This window comes from Styela clava, chromosome 7, assembly GCF_964204865.1.
Source record: "Styela clava chromosome 7, kaStyClav1.hap1.2, whole genome shotgun sequence".
Classification (NCBI taxonomy): domain Eukaryota; kingdom Metazoa; phylum Chordata; class Ascidiacea; order Stolidobranchia; family Styelidae; genus Styela; species Styela clava.
Genome location: NC_135256.1, coordinates 24,183,227 through 24,202,753, shown reverse-complemented (window position 1 = coordinate 24,202,753; position 19,527 = coordinate 24,183,227). Strand labels below are relative to the sequence as shown.

Sequence of the window (19,527 nt, the reverse complement as noted above, 5' to 3'; positions counted from 1 at the left end):
GTTTTCATTAGATAGATTGGCGCGCCGCGTACTCATGTACGTTTTTAACTTTTTAGGCTATGCTCACCATCCGTGTTTTTTTCTGCACCTTGTTGACCTGTTTGAAATTTTTATGCGTTTTACGTGTCGTCATGTTTTGGGCAGAGAAGCAAAAACAATCGACTCCTACGTAAAAAGATTTGAGGAAGATTTTGACTTAGGCTCCCGACTCTAGGCTGATGAAAATTTCTACTCTGGTTTGAACTCCCGAGAAAATTGAATTTTCATTATGAAAACTTTGGCATATGCAAGTCTTGTTCAATAGACTATTAGGAACGCATAGTCAACTTTATTTTTTTTAGTTTCTGCTGAAAATTTCGATCGCAATCGTGGTAAGTCTGAAATTCTGGCCCATCACCAATGAAAACATGCCGCACTCCGAACCCAAGGCCCGGCGCTATACAATGTAACTCGGGAATTCCTTGCAGCTGACCAGTGTCGTCAGATTTACCCTACCAAAGACCTGAAATTCATAAATTTCGAGAAAAAGCCTATCGCGCACTATAGCCTACCTTAAGACTCGAAAGTAAAATCCATGTTTGAAACCTTAGTTGTTGTTTTTTTCGAGAAAACAGAATAAGGTTATACTCAATCAGATGCTAGGTCGGGAATGTGGTAATCGTAAGAAATATTTACCCACATTCCAAACATTACCAACCATTAATCCTAGGAAAATCATAGAGAAGGCCCCCATTGATCTTTGAATACTTTCTTCCCCAGAATTCAACTTGCAAACAAAAATGACATGACAATCAATGTACGACATGTAATCCAAGCATACAAGACACTTTAAGAATTGTTGAAACCACAAGCAATGGTTGTACATGTTCGAGTCAACACATCCTATCGAACAGTTAGTAAAACAGAGTCAATAGAGAACTATATCGAGATATTTCATAACACTTAAAATAACTGTGCCTTTTTCAAACAAGGTAATTGAGAAAATATCAACATAACCAGAGTATCCCACATATTATAACGTATGATTTGCACAAATGGAGTTGAGATTTTTCACCAGCATGGGAAATGAACACCAAACACAATATAGTTTGGAATGAACAGTATAGACAGTATAGACTCAAGGGTTGGTTCTTCAAACTCAATTCAGGAACGGGATTGCAAATAAAGTTGTCTCAAAAAAATAATGAAGCAATAATATATTTCTTTTCAATTGAACAGTATGAGGAACATGGTTTAAATCGGCAATTCAAATTTCACATCAACTTGAGCTTCCTGAGCAAGTTCTACAATGCATGACAACTTCACAGCCTGTTAACGAAAAGTAAACAATATAAAAAATTAAAACTCACTTTGCTGGAATACTAATTGTTATATTCGACTTATTACCATCAACATGAGGCTACAAATATGTCCATAAAATTTTCATCAAATGCCAAAAAATACTTTGCAATACTGAATCAATTTAAAACAGCAATTATGCCAACCCAATGTACTAAAAAATGGTTCTACAGTGGTAATATATTATATATATAAGTTTGTTAGTTAGGGTAAGGGCAACGTTTTCACTTGTTTAGCTGCAGCACATGAACAAGGTTGGTTTGAATCCTGTGGGAATAATTATGTGCTACATAGGATTGCTGGACTCCTTGACGCTGTACGGTGATGGCTTCCTCCACCATCAAGTTCATGCATCTGGAACAGATAACTGGCTAACTGATCCTATACCCGACATGGACTGGTCACTGGACGAGAGGCTGTGATTCACCATATGATTAAGCTGTCGTATAGTCTTTCCCCTCCCCCCGGGATAAATATGTAAAAAAAATATGTCTGACAATGGATTTTTTCTCATATTTTGCTAACAGCTTTGTTTCCTCCATGCAAACTGTCAGTGCCAATTTTAAGACGTGGTAGAACTACATATTCCAACTCATTGTATGAATTCTTTCTTTTCATCAAATGAACATTTGAACCATTTTCAATTATTCTTTATCTTCTCCTTTACCTAACTGTTGGTCATTATAACTTGATTCTGTTTCTAATGCAGCAAAGCCTCGAAAAGCTTTTGATTTATTTTGATGATTAGGATGCGGAGTTTTGAAATGTCCTGGGGCCAAGTTACTATTGCGGCACAAAACAAAGCAATTACGCGAAATACGAATTAAACATTTCTTTTTCTGTGCAATAAAATCCCTATGAAATATACTCGTTAGTCCATTTCAGTTTTTTTGCAATACCAATCTTTTTTCTTTGAATGGTTCCCAATGCAACAATTCGGTTGCCCATTTTTACCAAAAGCCCTTTCAGAAACTGTTCTGAAGTCACTTCATACTGTACATTCTTATGTTCACTCGATTCGCTGGATAGTTGGTTTTCTGTGAATGAAGACTCAAAGAAAATACATATGTCCACCACGACTTATTTCAAACTGTACACTAAGTAAGTGAAGTATTCACTATCATAACCTGAAAATCAGAATATCTTTCTTGCCTATGTCGTTCTGAATAAAAATGCTAAACTGCTGTTAGCGGAAATGAGATTCCTGGCATTACTGCATAATATTTTCACATTAGAAAGGAATAAACTTAAATAATAATGGCGTTACGTGTCATGCATATGATGAACATTTTAAAAAAAAATTGTTAATTATGTTCATGTTCTGCATGATATGATTCCAAAATAACAACAAAATTGCCTCGCCCACCTATATTATGCTAGGAAATTTCCAGATTAAATAACATTTCCTTAGTTACTTAGTCCAAACCAATTTGCAATCTTTTATAAAGAGTAACAGTAGGAAGGAATCAAATATTACAAACAGATAACAAAAACTTGGGAAACACCACCAGATATATGTTGCGCATAAGTTTGTATTCATATAACATTCTGTAGTACACTCTGTTGCTGTAGTACGCCCTTCAATCTTTTAGTACACTTATTTGAAGGAACTGTTTCAAACTTCTAAGCACACAAGATGATTAAAATCCCAACAACAATGCTGTAATTCGAAATATCGGAGTTCTTTGAAAATACAAATTTTAAATATCATCGACTTTCACTCATAACAAAGTCAATCTCATCTGAACGCAAAATCTAGCGAATGCGAGGTCATTCAGTTTCGTAGACCAAACACGAATATGTCACAATTTCATGTGAATATTCTATTCACCTTGTCATCTTATTAAAAATTTAAAGTTAAAAAACATACCATTTTTGCAGCTTCGTCTAAATTATCACAGGTTAAAATTCTAAGACCACTTGTTGCAATGAGCGCTTTGGCATCTTCTACTCTTGTACCTGTATTGATACATGAATAAGAATAGAAAGACCATTCAAACATGAATTTACTTGACAGAGCTGCAAGTTTACACCAAACAGTCAAATGAATTTGAAGTCTTAAATGACAGATTTGACCAAGTTCTGGAAATAAAATATCTTCAACTTTGACCATTTCTATCATGGCATCAAACTTGCGATACAATCAATCCCACTGAATTTTTTCTTCAGATTATTATATAACGGCAGCACATAATCTGCAAGTTTGATATTCTCTTTCAAGCACTCATCAGCATTTCTCATTAAAATAGGTGAGAGTCTCTTGATTATTTGACAATAGAGATTTTATACCTTGAAGTCTGACAACAATTGGAATTTTCAAATCTAGTGTTTCAGCTGCTTTCAAAATTCCTTGGGCTATCACATCACATCTCATTATGCCACCAAATATATTAACCAAAACAGCATGAACCTGCAAATAGGATAAGTATATCAATTTGAGCAGAAAAACGAGCTCACATCAATTTAAATGATAATATAGTTTAATCTATATAAAGAGTGTGTTAATTAAAAATGCATAGTAAACATGATTTCCTTACATTACTATCAGAAGTGATTAATTTAAAAGCCTCCATGACTTGTGTTGCAGTCGCACCACCACCTACATCTAGAAAATTAGCAGGCGAACCGTTGTGAAGTTTGATGATATCCATGGTAGCCATAGCCAAACCTGCGCCGTTTACTAATGAAAAAATAAATAATAAAATACAATTTTTCTATTCTAAAAGCTACTTGAACTAACAATCATCCAAACACTGAAATGGAAGTTGTACATTACCATAATATAGGATTTCAAAAAATTATCAATCAAACAAAAATAAAGTTTCGATCTTTCAAGTTATTGATATATTCGTTACGTTATCTCAATTTTAAATAAAATGGACGTAAACGTATTGATACAACAAGATCCCAAATAAGGTTAGAATGACAATATATTTGTTTATCACATAATTGAAAAGGTTCCATACCGAGACAGCCAATTTTTCCATCGAGGCCTATATAATTAATATTTAGTTGTGCTGCTGTCACATCACGTTCGTCTTCTTGTGATGTGTCCCGCATTTCAAATATTGATTTCTGACGATGAGCAGCATTATCATCAAAATTTAATTTTGCATCCATACATATAACTGAAAAACATTACTAGCAGTTTTAAAAATTGAGCCACAATCATGATATTACTTTGGAAGCAAATGAATTCTATATCAAAGAGGATACTTGTTCTAATAATGATGGTGCTATGAGTAGTTGTAATAGCATTTTGAGAGGAGACTTTCAGAGACCCTTCTAATCAAACTAGTATTTAGGGCAGTGAGATGAAGATGGATGCCGGCACCAATTCTTGGCACTATTGTGACCCCCAAACTATGCAAAAATAATTTTGTGGCCCCCGTAGCCGACAACCTTGAATCACTCTGATGTATAGTATTGAAAACACTCATCACTAGTTCGTTTTATTTTTCCACAATGTGTTACCATAAATCCGTGATATAAGTAACAATCAGGTATTTACAATTTAACGCACCCAATGAGCTGCATATTTACAATTTTCACTCCAATTCGGCTTTTACTCTTGACTCTAGGCTAAAGTGTGATTATCTGTGACCGAAGACTGGGTTAAAGCATTATACAAAATAAACCCTTTTCATTCATCTTGATGCTCATGTTTGATATATATACATAACTAAAAATCACAATGGCAGCATTTAAACTATAAATTTTCAAATCAGAATGTATTAATCCTTTATTTCACTCACCATGACCTTCTGAATCTTCTGCTAAGGGATTAATTTCAATTAGAGTCGCATCAGATTCTAAGAATAAATTGTAAAGTTTGATAAAATATTCAGCTGCTTCATCACAAGCTGCCTGTGGAATGCCCATGCTCTCTGCCATGGATAGAGCTTGTTCTTTTGTTATTCCTGTGAAATAAAAAACAAGTTAACATAAGAAAAAATATTTTTATTCTAAGCAGAAACACAATTAGCGTTCTCCACTTCAGAAATTCAGCTTGGTGAATTTCCAATAGTTGATACTCCTGAAGTATGCGTACCAAGATAGCGGACACCTGAACGTGGTAGGCCTATGTTTGCCAGGTTAGGGTCAGGCCATAATTTTATTCCAATTTTTCTTATTTTAGTTCTATTACGAGTTCGAGGACTAGCCAAGTGACCTGGTACACATACTACGTTCCAGTGTCCGCCATCTTGGTACGCATACTTCAGGAGCTCCCAATAGTCTTTATGATTTATGTTTTTTTACTTTCAGAAGACATACAAATTCATAGTTGCATTACAAAAGAAAACAGGCAAAAACAATTGTACAATTGTACCTTAATTAAAAGATTCATTGCAGACAACAATTGAGAACAAAAAATGGTAAGGCAACAAAACAAAGCAAAATGAATACCCTGCATAATATCAATATACTGCTTGACAATCTTGTCAGGTGTTTTCTCTGCAACTTCTTCGATATTCATTCCACCTGCCGAACTGCCAATCATGACAGGCCCCTGGGAATTGAATATTGAACATGAAACTAACATGGTGCCAGAAATCATTTGGGGCAAACATAAAAATATGTTTTTAATACAAGCATTTACATTAATTTTCTTTGTATTTACCATTTACCGTTAGTTGGAAATATCATGCATATGGGTGCAACATATAAAATTTCACAAGGTAATTTTCGTTCATAACCATCAGCAAAATGTCAACTCACAAATTTTGTTAGGCCCCTTTCCATTGTAATTGCAAAATAAAATTCTCTTCTTGGATATCTTCGTTCAACAACAAGAACTTTGTTGCAAACGAGGCCATCTTCTCCTGTTTGTTTTGTGATAAGTTTATTTCCCAACATTTGTTTTGCAAGATCACGAACTTCTTCGGGCCTGAAATGAAATGAAAAAATTAAACTTTTTGATGCAGACCAATAGATTTCATGTAAACTTTTTAGTTCTGATGGGAATGTTTACAGACACCCCTGCCAAACATACAAGATTGTGAGAGGTATGTTTACAAACTCATATTTGTCAAAACTTGTCATCGATGACTCAAATTTTATTTGCTTCAAAATAGCATGTATCAACAATATGTTGGTTCTCTATAACTGTTTACACCTTTTTTTCTCACTGCATGAACGCACCATTCTTTTTGCAATGAACTTGGGTGAAGGTATGTGGATAAGCAGAGATAGGTCGAGAGGCAAAATGATCTATGGTCGCGATCTGCTCGTCAGTTGACAAAAGTGCCTTTCTTGATGTCTCTATGTGGCTGTACAAGCAATTTATATAGTCAAGAGACGTCGTTGGATTTGGTATAAGAGTTACTTAATATATGTAATTTTTTTGTATATTTGCCCCCATGTTTGAGGTTATAACTGTGTACTGATACCACCTTCGCGCCAATGCTGATCTGATACCAACTAAAAACGCCGATACCGATACACCGATATTACAAAAAGGCCGATATTGCCGATACCGATACTATGTAATTATTACCTTAATTTAAGTGTACTGTGACGGGTTAAATCAGCGTTTCCCAACCTTTTTTGGTCGCGGACTATTTTCTCACCGGCGAAAATCACCGGCGTTTATTGCAACTGTACTCTGCGCAAAGAAGTAATAAAACCAAACACAACAGAATTTTAAAGAATTTCAAAATCGCCACAGTTACGCGTTTGTTAAAAGAGCCGACTTTTTTAGTGTATAAATGGCCTTTTCTGTCGTACAATATTCAATCTATGACAATGACGAGAATTTAAAATGTCTTTCTATTTTAATTTAATTGTGTTCATGGTCACTCGCGGTTACGTCGACCTATGACAAGCATTACTTCTTTGAAATGCCACGACAATCTGCGAACATAATAATGTGAGAATATATTGCCCGATTATTACTTATCGATCTCGACCGGTAAGTATGTTGATAGGTATTTGTCTGTCTGTCTGTCTGTTAGTTGCACGCGATATCTCACGAAAGCGAGATTGAATCTGCTCCAGATTTTGCATGTGCATTCATCATATCTCGGACCAAATACCTATTGATTTTTGGCGAATTATGTCATATAATTAGCGAGTTATTAATTAATTAGTGATGGGACACGAGGTGTCACTATGGAGTAAGAGCACTGTTTTGGGGATCCCCTAACTTTCGATTGATAAGTCTTCGGTCTCTGACCGATATTCTCGTTTGTCTGTTGGACACTTGCGTATGTTACACACGTGTTGGTCTCCGATCTCCGATCACACCAGACAATCTAGTATTTAGTTTTGATACATATTTTTTTGCGATCTTGCGAGTTTGTTATCGCCGTTAGAAAAATCCTACAATCTGCTATAAATTTCCAGAATATACAACTTGATTAAGTACTTCTTAAATATATAATTAAAGTATATTAGTAAATAATATAAAAAAATATTCATCGCCTTGATTTAATATTAATTCAATTGTTATCATTTTAATCTGCTGTTGTATTGCCGAAATAAATGCACTACTACTCAGAAAATATCATGACAATCCATGGGCACAAACATGCGTGGTAAAGTGCCCGATTATGTTTTGTTTTGGTTCGTGATTTTTGTGAATTCGACAAATCTGAGCTGTTCATATGACACTTACAGCGCTCCACTACTGTACGTACCAATGTGGAGGCAATAAGTGAAGAATCTTAAGGAAAATGCCCCGGTACGTATACTACGGTAGCACCCGAGATTTTGCGATTTGCAATGTCTAAAAAAGCGTTTTTTTCGGTCGCAGACCATCATAAAACAAAACTTGTGCTGTTCTCCACCATTGACACCTACCAGAAATAAATTGTTCCTCGTTGTTCGAGCTCGCGAGAAACACTACGTGGGTATCTAATCACGCGTGTGCCGACTCGTGTTTTCGTCAGAAACCCGCAAGTGAGTTGTGAAATCCAATCGTTTGATTAAGCGACGCACAAGTGAACTGTCGCGTCACCTGTTACCAAATTTCCCAATAGTAAATTGATATTTTAATAGTTGAATATTCGAATATATGCCTAATCCTACTCAGTATTCAGTAAGCATAGACTCGATTAGTGTGATGTGCATAAACTTGCTTTTCATGTGTTATGCAAATTCTAACGTAAATTGTAACTTGGCTGATAGTTAAGTTTCGCAAAAACGTTTGCGAACGACCCGCAGTAAATTTCTGGCTCGTTGCGGACTCATTCAAACGCTCCGCGGACTCATTTAAGACCACGGACTCGGGTTGGAAAACACTGGGTTAAACAATGGTATTTGAGCAACATTCATAGTACAAATTATTTCCGATTGAAAAAGACATATATCACATAATATGAAATGGATGCTTGGTATCCAGATGCTTTAATTCAGGGTGGTCCAAGTTTGCGATGTTGAAGGGCCGCAAAAAGTATTGAAGAGGTCTCGCGGGCCGCAGTCAGAGAAAACCCAAAAGTGATCAAAACATAGTGAGTTCACTCACTTTAAATATATGTAAGAATGAGAGTTTAGTGTTCTAATCAGTCCTTTAAATAAGATATATGAAGCCTTTAGTTATTTTAAAATTGCTTTACAAGAAATATAGTGGTATTTTCAGTATCTTTTCTTTTGTTTGGTTTTTCAGTTTCGCTTGAAATTATTTTTTCCAGCCGGATATTACTTGAAAACACACCAGACAATCTGGTTTAACGTTGTTGTGGGTAAGGAAATAAGTCTACTCTTGATTTACTTCGATCACCTTTCTCTAAACTCATTATATGATGAACTAATTAATTATTCAACTCATGGAGCAATATTAAAAATGTCAATATGAAAATTTGGCACCAAAAATAGCCAAATTAGTTGAGCTAGTTCGGCAAGTAAATAGTTAAAAATAGGTAAATTCTATTCCCATTACTACTCGCGGGGGTAGGGACATGCATGGCTCATAGTTCATGTTCTCTCCAGGCAAAAAATAAATTGAAAGGTAGTTTTAAATTAACTTTCAAAACATTCTGAATCATATCAAAAAGATAAATATATCGGAAATATCGGTATTAATTTAGCCGATAACTTTACATGACCGACACCGAAAAAATGGCCGATATTGCCGATACCGATACATCTCTAGTTATAACTATCATAAACAAAACGCTTTTTTATTTCACCCTTGATCCCAACTGCTATTCCATCATCAGTGGGCAGCTGAGGTGGTTGGTTGATTTACCGTCAATGATACGATATATATTTGAAGGATTTAATTAAAACAGACTTAGCAAATATGAGCAATTTTACAAAAACTACCAGCATGGTTCTACCTATCCCAGTAGAATCTGAAGCCAAATTATATGACTAAGAACATCAATTTTATTATGCAGCACAATAGAAAACTAAACATCCACACAGTATTCATAGGTTCATGCATTCCAGATGTTCGATAAATTTTACATGCAAATTTTGTAATTGTATAAAATTTAGTAAAACAAACCATCCAATATATCTAATTAAAATAAATTACACCCTTGAAATAAAAACATTGTATTATTCACTGTATTCTAAGAATATGCTATTTGAACTCCTCTTTGTAGGAAATAAAAACATTGTATTAATCACTGTATTCTTACGAATATGCTATTTGAACTCCTCCTTGTAGGCCACCGGTAAAGTGTCCCTTGCCTCTTCCACCTGCTAGTACTTGAGCTTTGACAATTGCGTCTCGGGTTGCTGTAAAATAATACAAAAAATGATGAGTAAAATAAAAGATACAAGGCTTCGAATAAAAGCATCAGCAGTTTCATATATGAATTGCTCAGTAGCTTATCATGAAACTTTGTAATTTATTCCACTCAATACATGACATAAACCACATTGTCATTAAGAAAAATGTCAATGTCAACAGTGCCAGTTTGTTATTTAACAAAACGATTACTTACGCAAGTTTTGGGCAACTTCAAAAGCTTCTTCAGGTGTACTTGCAACAGTACCTTCAGGAATTCTTATTCCAGCATTTTTCAGTATTCCAAAACTGTTGTATTCATGAATGGACAAATGCCTTTTGGTGCTGGAGGCCAAGCTTCCATTTACAGTAGTAGCCTGGAAGAAATATTAGTAGTCATTATTGTCATATGGGAAGAGATAAATTCAATGAAGTTAAATTTAATAAAAGAGTACAATTATCCACTAAACAGCATTAACCTATTCCCTCATTCTCAAAGTTACATTACTGCATTTAGCAATTCATGTAAACCTTAAGCCAGTGCGCTCTTTGTCTAGGTTTGATAGGTTGTTGCATTTTTGTTAGACGTTATTTGAACAGTTACTGAGTTACCACATTACCCAAATAGTCTAATGTGATATTACTATGTCAGCTAATTTAATGATAAATATTATTTGCATATCGCAGTTACAGCAATTTCATAAATTTAGACATGAAGAATTAAAAAGTAGTCTAAATAAATAATGGCTCATCGTGCTAAGCGTTAGGAATACGCTCGCAACCGCACCTCGGATTACAGGATTACTCTGCAAGGGTTCGCATGTTCGAATCCCATTCGCGGATGGTTATGTGCGAGAGGATTGCTGGACTCCTCGCTTCACGTAACTGCTGGTCAGTTCAGCGGTCACGGCTTCCTCCACCATCAGACCATCAAGTCCATGCATGCTTCCGAAAACAAATAACTACAGAACTAACTAATTCCATATCGGACATGGACTGGTACGGTAGGATAGGATTTACATATTTATCCCGGGGGAGAGGAAAGCCGATAAGACGGCTTATCCATATGGCGAACCACGGCCTCTCGTCCGGTTACCATTCCAAGTCGGGTCCGGTATGGGAGAAGATATATTGTTTGTTTTCGGAAGCATGGACTTGGTGGTGGAGGAAGCCGAAACCAGGTAACCGACCAGCGGTTACGTGAACCACCCAACGGCGGCGAGGAGTCCAGCAATCCTCTCGCACATAACCATCCCTGCATGGGATTCGAACCTGCAAACCCACGCAGAGTAATTAGAGGTGCGGTGGCGAGCGTATTTCTAAGTGAGCCACACCGCCGCGCCAAGTGGACGAGAGGCCGTGGTTCGCCATATGATTAAGCTATTTTATCGACCCTCCTTCCCCCGGAATAAATATGTAAATCGTATCCTATCATACAATTATCTCACCTTGAGAAGGTTACCCAGAAAATTATTCCGTTGCAGTGTGCTCACACATTTTCTCAAGACCGCCGCCATTACCTAATTTCCTTTTAAAATATGAAGACAAATAGCGAAGTACCAACTAATCCAAAACACAATTGTTACATCTAAGCAAAAAACAAGAAATGCAACTAATTAACCTTACTCGGAAATTGCAGTCAAAATCACCAAGCAAGTTGGTTTAACACCACTGTGAAGTGACTCTCACGGTGACCTTTGTGTGCAACCAAGCGAAAAGTTCAAATATCCTATCAGAATCGGAGGCGGGACCAAATTCCCATACACATTTGGGAAGCGAATGAATATGGAAATACAAAAATAAAGTTATATTCGGTATTTCTGTGAATTGGAACAATAAGTGCGTGCCAAAAAAATGTATAAAGTGCGAATCATCAAACAACAGCCTATAAATATGAGTTTTAAACTAAAAAAATGCAGCACGAGTAATTACTTTAAAAATAAATATCGTAAAACATACACTTTTCAAACATTAGTCCCATGTCTTTCCGCCCAAGAGGGGCGAGATTTTATTGATTGATATAAAAAAGATTCATACACTCTACACAATACAATTTGAGTCGATGAGTACAAAATTTTAAAATTATGTGTAATCTATTACTGAAAAAAGCCTATTTCGCCTATATCGTCATAGGTGAAAAATCGTAAATTTATGCACTTTTCAAACATTACTCACATGTCTTTCCGCCCAAGAGGGGCGAGATTTTATTGATTGATATAAAAAAGATTCATACACTCTACACAATACAATTTGAGGCGATGGGTACAAAATTTTAAAATTATGTGTAATCCATTGCTGAAAAAAGCCTATTTCGCCTATATCGTCATAGGTGGAAAATCGTAAATTTATGCACTTTTCAAACATTATTCACATGTCTTTCCGCCCAAGAGGGGCGAGATTTTATTGATTGATATAAAAAAAGATTCATACACTCTACACAATACAATTTGAGTCGATGGGTACAAAATTTTAAAATTATGTGTAATCCATTGCTGAAAAAAGCCTATTTCGCCTATATCGTCATAGGGGAAAAATCGTAAATTTATGCACTTTTCAAACATTACTCACATGTCTTTCCGCCCAAGAGGGGCGAGATTTTATTGATTGATATAAAAAAGATTCATACACTCTACACAATACAATTTGAGTCGATTGGTACAAAATTTTAAAATTATGTGTAATCCATTGCTGAAAAAAGCCTATTTCGCCTATATCGCCATAGGTGAAAAATCTTAAATTTATGCACTTTTCAAACATTACTCACATGTCTTTCCGCCCAAGAGGGGCGAGATTTTATTGATTGATATAAAAAAGATTCATAAACTCTACACAATACAATTTGAGTCGATGGGTACAAAATTTTAAAATTATGTGTAATCCATTGCTGAAAAAAGCCTATTTCGCCTATATGGTCATAGGTGAAAAATCGTAAATTTATGTACTTTTTAAACATTACTCACATGTCTTTCCGCCCAAGAGGGGCGAGATTTTATTGATTGACATAAATAAGATTCATACACTCTACACAATACAATTTGAGTCGATGGGTACAAAACTTTAAAATTGTGTAATCCATTGCTGAAAAAAGCCTATTTCGCCTATATCGTCATAGGTGAAAAATCGTAAATTTATGCACTTTTCAGACATTACTCACATGTCTTTCCGTCCAAGAGGGGCGAGATTTTATTGATTGATATAAAAAAGATTCATACACTCTACACAATACAATTTGAGTCGATGGGTACAAAATTTTAAAATTATGTGTAATCCATTGCTGAAAAAAAGCCTATTTCGCCTATATCGTCATAGGGGAAAAATCGTAAATTTATGCACTTTTCAAACATTACTCACATGTCTTTCCGCCCAAGAGGGGCGAGATTTTATTGATTGATATAAAAAAGATTCATACACTCTACACAATACAATTTGAGTAGATGGGTACAAAATTTTAAATTTATGTGTAATCTATTGCTGAAAAGTGCCTATTTCTCAAATATCGGCATAGGTCAAAAATCGTAATTATATACAGTTTTCAAACATTACTCACATGTCTTTCCGCCCAAGAGGGGCGAGATTTTATTATTTGATATTAATAAGGTTCTAAAAGTCTACACATAACAACTTGAGTCGATGGGTACAAAATTTTAAAATTATGTGTAATCTATTGCTGAAAATTGCCTATTTCTCAAATATCGGCATAGGTCAAAAATCGTAATTATATACACTTTTCAAACGTTAGTCACATCGCTTTCCGCCCAAGTGGGGAGAGATTTTATTATTTGATATTAATAAGGTTCTAAAAGTCTACACATAACAACTTGAGTCGATGGGTACAAAATTTTAAAATTATGTGTAATCTATTGCTGAAAATTGCCTATTTCTCAAATATCGGCATAGGTCAAAAATCGTAATTATATACACTTTTCAAACGTTAGTCACATCGCTTTCCGCCCAAGTGGGGAGAGATTTTATTGTTTGATATTAATAAGGTTCTAAAAGTCTACACATAACAACTTGAGTCGATGGGTACAAAATTTTAAAATTATGTGTAATCTATTGCTGAAAATTGCCTATTTCTCAAATATTGGCATAGGTCAAAAATCGTAATTATATACACTTTTCAAACGTTAGTCACATCGCTTTCCGCCCAAGTGGGGAGAGATTTTATTATTTGATATTAATAAGGTTCTAAAAGTCTACACATAACAACTTGAGTCGATGGGTACAAAATTTTAAAATTATGTGTAATCTATTGCTGAAAATTGCCTATTTCTCAAATATCGGCATAGGTCAAAAATCGTAATTATATACACTTTTCAAACGTTAGTCACATCGCTTTCCGCCCAAGTGGGGAGAGATTTTATTATTTGATATTAATAAGGTTCTAAATGTCTACACAAAACAACTTGAGTCGATGGGTACAAAATTTTAAAATTATGCGTAATCCATTGCTGAAAAGTGCCTATTTCTCAAATATCGGCATAGGTTAAAAATCGTAAATATATACACTTTTCAAACGATAGTCACATGGCTTTCCACCCAAGTGGGGAGAGATTTTATTATTTGATATTAATAAGGTTCTAAAAGTCTACACCTAACAACTTGAGTCGATGGGTACAAAATTTTAAAATTATGCGTAATTCATTGCTGAAAAGTGCCTATTTCTCAAATATCGGCATAGGTCAAAAATCGTAAATATATACACTTTTCAAACGTTAGTCACATCGCTTTCCGCCCAAGTGGGGAGAGATTTTATTATTTGATATTAATAAGGTTCTAAAAGTCTACACAAAACAACTTGAGTCGATGGGTACAAAATTTTAAAATTGTGCGTAATCCATTGCTGAAAAAGCCTGTTTCGCATATATCGGCATAGGTGAAAAATCGTATATCATATATCATTCGATCGACGTACACAAAGGAAACAAAATATTCTTAAAGTTTGAGATTTATTCATATTCATTCATATTTATTCATAATAAGGTACATACACTATACATACATCTCAAAAACATACATTGCGTATATATATATGTAATCAGTAACTGATAATTTTATATCTGAGCATGTCGTTTAGCATATTTAATGGTCTAATGATAAATAAAACACATTTGATGCATTTACACTAATGAAAATCCAAATTGTCCGATAAAAAAAGAAATTGATAAAATTATCTGAACAAAATTTACCTGTTACGCCAGTAAGGGAGGTTTAGGGGGTGCTGTCCCTTCTGGGTGAGCCCCCAGACTAGTGGAGCGATGTAGCTGCCTTAAGGCTCCATTCTCTACTGGCACCAACAGGCAACAGTAAAGCCATGAGCCATCATCCATCCTTCGTGTTGACTAAACTTCTGAAAAAAATATGTGATATGCTAACTAATTAATATTTAATATAATTCTACACGGACTCGAGACCAATAAAATGTGGACAGTATGCCCGTGGTTTGATTGTCAGCATGTTCGTGGTTTGCCCGTTATCCCTTTGAAAGATTGGCTGCGCATTTTACTGTTCAGAATTTAAACACTTCTGGTTTAGTATCAATTTTTACCTCTTTTTCTGAAAACATTAATCTTATACGTCAACAAAGCAGTAAATACAAGTTTTACATTGATAATTAGTAAGACATCAGAACAACTTAACACATATACCAGAAATTTAGTTTTCAGGTTTAAAAATCTTTCCCTAATTGAACAAACTTGAAACTTGAAACTTGAACAATCTTCAACTTACATCAGTTGAACGTGGTTGGTGGAATAATCTGATAACACTCATCGTTATTGTGGTACGAGAACAAGCATCAAAAGGGAATTAGTCTTGTATTATGGCACCGTGTCATAGGCCGAAAACAAATATATAGTCAACAAAGTGATAAGGAAAATACCGGTACAGAATATGGTGATACTGCACCTGATCAATTAGAGCCTTTTTTTTCTTGACTAGACACATTTCAATATAGAGTTCAATAAACCATTTCAATGCAAAGATTCGAATTATGTCATATTGGATAGAATTGTCCTATTTATTCCGGGGAGAGGGAAGGCCGATAGAATGGTTTATTCATACGGCGCGACACGGCCTTAGGACAGGGTTACGAGTCCATAAAAATAGCCAACCAGGTATTTAATTCCGGTGCGCGGACTTGACGTCGGAGGAAGTTGTAATCGACCGGGGATTACATGAACCACTTTCTAGAGACCAGCAGTCCTCTTGCATGTGATTATCCCAAAGGATTTGAATCTTTGAACCTGCCCATCGCATTCGGAGATGCGGTGGTAAACTAATTTAAAACGTTTGCACCATGCAAAAACCGAAGCACCAACCGTTTTGTAACAAGACATTGTCCGTTGTTATGGTGTGCGGATGCTATAATGTCATCAATATTCCCATTCTTTCCAAGTTGTAGAGGTGCAGAAAAAGGAATCACATCCGCGGTAAGATGAAAAGTCGTTCATAACTCTTAGTCACCCTACGTCACCCATCATATCCAACCATCCAACGTCAACATCGCACAAAATCCATAATTTCAGCGAGTATGTAAACAAGTTTTTAAAAAAGGTTTCGAAATTGTGACATGTATTTGAATGTGGTGATCGGATTATATGGTCGAGAAAATTAAAAGAGCCAAAACCTATATTATTTGACCAAGCCTTTTCATAATTTCTCGTGTACTCGTTTGTCATCTTTGACTGATAAGAAAGCCCATGCATCAATAACATCGCGTGAACTAAAAATCGATTTCTTGCAACTTCTGAACGGCGAAAAAGTCATTTTATATTAAAAACGGTTGCGCTCATGCTACTGAAGAAAGAAGTCAACCTATGATCCCCAACACCAAACCATGAGATATTTGACCTATCTGACTGCTAATCCCATATCTGATATGAAGACCGTATCCCGCTATGCAGTTTTCTGTATCTGCCTCGAGATAAATATGAATATATTCTATCATACAATCCTACCAAATATTCCAAACAACTATTCAAGTATGCCAATGTGAGCACAAAAACATCATAAAATGTAGGTCATTAATTATGACAAACAAACCTTTTTTAAAAATTGCATCAACATTTTGTTGCAGGATTACGACGAACGCCTGCAGCCCCATATCGGAAAGATTGACGTCGTCTCCAGCCCAGTTCCCCCAGTATTCACCTAATGCAGGGGTGGGCAAATTACGGCCCGCGGGCCGGATCCGGCCCACCCGAGTGTTTCATCCGGCCCACTTGTGCCGACATCAGGACTATGGTTTTTATGAATATGAATTTCCGTTGAAAGTATCGATGATTTAAAATGACATTCCATTGAAAATATCGATTACTGATCGTCGGCTAAAGTAAATACCGTAATCCCTACGTATGGGTGTTTCCCCCTGGTTATATCCGTAACAATGACCAATCAGCAAAAAGTTTACGATGACGTAGCTAACAATTAAAGATATTCAAGCATAGATGTAAACATTGCCTAGTTTTAGCGATTTTGCGTGAATTTGTCGATTTTTAGTTGTGTTTCAATAAATTAGTTGTAAATGTACTGTTTAAATTGTCACTATGTCTTTCGGTGAGATGTAAATCAGTTTGTACGTGTCAACTCTCCAAAACACTTGCAAACTTCTTTTTCTATAAACTTTATTCGTGCAGCTGCCGTAATTTGCCATCCTCTGCTATAACGTCCCATTAATAATCGTTATTTATACGTATTTACAAATAACCGTTTTTGATCATTTTGAGTTTGGATCCTCTGGCCCAGTAACCAGGTCTATTATCCGAATCCGGCCCACTCAGTAAAGTAATTGCCCACCCCTGACCTAATGCTTCTAAGTTTATAATGCTCTATCTTTTAGTTATTGCCAATCGACAAATAGCATCATTGACCTCTGGCACGCAGTGAGCATGTCGGCCTGGTTGGGGAAGCACCAATGCCAAAACAACCTAAAATAAATAAATAAACTTGATCTATTAATGAAATGAAGATGATATTTGACGCAGCATTTCAAGTTACAATGTGAATATAATAGCTTGGCTTACAGAGTTTGATAATTCTTATTCCCTATTGTTGTCAAATGTAACGAAAAAGCAGCAAAACTATAAACGAAAAGATGTATCTCCCTTTGTACTCAGATACACGAGCCACAAGTAGGGATGGCGGAATCGAGTCCGGATTCGATTACAGAATCGATTCTTCGCGGAATCGACTAGAATCGATTCCGATGCACCGGAATCGATTCTCGAGTTTTAAAATTGGATTGCAAACAATGTGTAACGTTTTGTGGCAATTTCTTCATATATATATATATGTATAAACTGCTTCACTGCTATGTTGAGTTGCTACGACACCGCATACTTCACTATATATAATATATATATTATAAATATCGCTAGTAGGCTTTAACGTTTATTTATTTTTAAAATCTCTGTGGGTTCTGAGGGATTCGTTTTTTTTTGTGCGGTTTTGTCTCATGTGGCAGATTGGATACCCATACTACTTAGTTTCGGCCTTCTTGTCCGTCCAGAATTTGAACATCGCTGTCTTGCTTGATTTCATATGGTATTGCTTGGGTGGGTATATTTTTTCGGTAATATGTCGAGGAATCGAGATTCGGAATCGAGAATCGGAATCGAAAATTTAGGAATCGGATAAGAATCGAATACTTGTAAGTACTCATACTTGGCATCCTTAGCCACAAGGCATCCAAAAGTGGGTTCAAGTCTTTCTCGATTCGCTTTCCATACGTTGAACAAGGGCCATCGATGTCGTTCGTACTGAGCGCATGGATTATATGTCTACCAGGTGGAACATTTTACCCTCCAATATCTAATAAATGATTTTAAAATTTTGTACCCGTCGACTTAAATTGTATTGTGCAGAGTTAATGAATCTTTTCAATATCAATCAATAAAATCTCGCCCCTCTTGGGCGGAAAGACATGTGAGTAATGTTTGAAAAGTGCATAAATTTACGATTTTTCACCTATGACGATATAGGCGAAATAGGCTTTTTTCAGCAATGGATTACACATAATTTTAAAATTTTGTACCCATCGACTCAAATTGTATTGTGTAGAGTGTATGAATCTTTTTTATATCAATCAATAAAATCTCGCCCCTCTTGGGCGGAAAGACATGTGAGTAATGTTTGAAAAGTGCATAAATTTACGATTTTTCACCTATGGCGATATAGGCGAAATAGACTTTTTTCAGCAATGGATTATACATAATTTTAAAATTTTGTACCCATCGACTCAAATTGTATTGTGTAGAGTGTATGAATCTTTTTTATATCAATCAATAAAATCTCGCCCCTCTTGGGCGGAAAGACATGTGAGTAATGTTTGAAAAGTGCATGAATTTACGATTTTTCACCTATGACGATATAGGCGAAATAGGCTTTTTTCAGCAATGGATTACACATAATTTCAAAATTTTGTACCCATCGACTCAAATTGTATTGTGTAGAGTGTATGAATCTTTTTTATATCAATCAATAAAATCTCGCCCCTCTTGGGCGGAAAGACA

The 19,527-nt window shown here is 35.6% G+C and overlaps 1 protein-coding gene across 1 annotated transcript; it reads right to left on the bottom strand.

Moving 5' to 3' along the window:
* Positions 1-791: 791 nt before the first annotated feature.
* Positions 792-11,650, bottom strand: LOC120328183 (succinate--CoA ligase [ADP-forming] subunit beta, mitochondrial-like). The gene is made up of 11 exons (XM_039394605.2): positions 11,464-11,650; positions 10,233-10,392; positions 9,924-10,023; positions 6,058-6,226; positions 5,746-5,848; positions 5,094-5,258; positions 4,305-4,466; positions 3,876-4,018; positions 3,628-3,748; positions 3,209-3,297; positions 792-1,308 (listed from the first exon to the last, which is right to left on the bottom strand). Exons 1-11 carry the CDS (start codon positions 11,530-11,532, stop codon positions 1,234-1,236), a joined length of 1,356 nt encoding a protein of 451 aa, XP_039250539.1. The 5' UTR covers positions 11,533-11,650; the 3' UTR covers positions 792-1,233.
* Between the last annotated feature and the right edge of the window lie 7,877 nt (positions 11,651-19,527).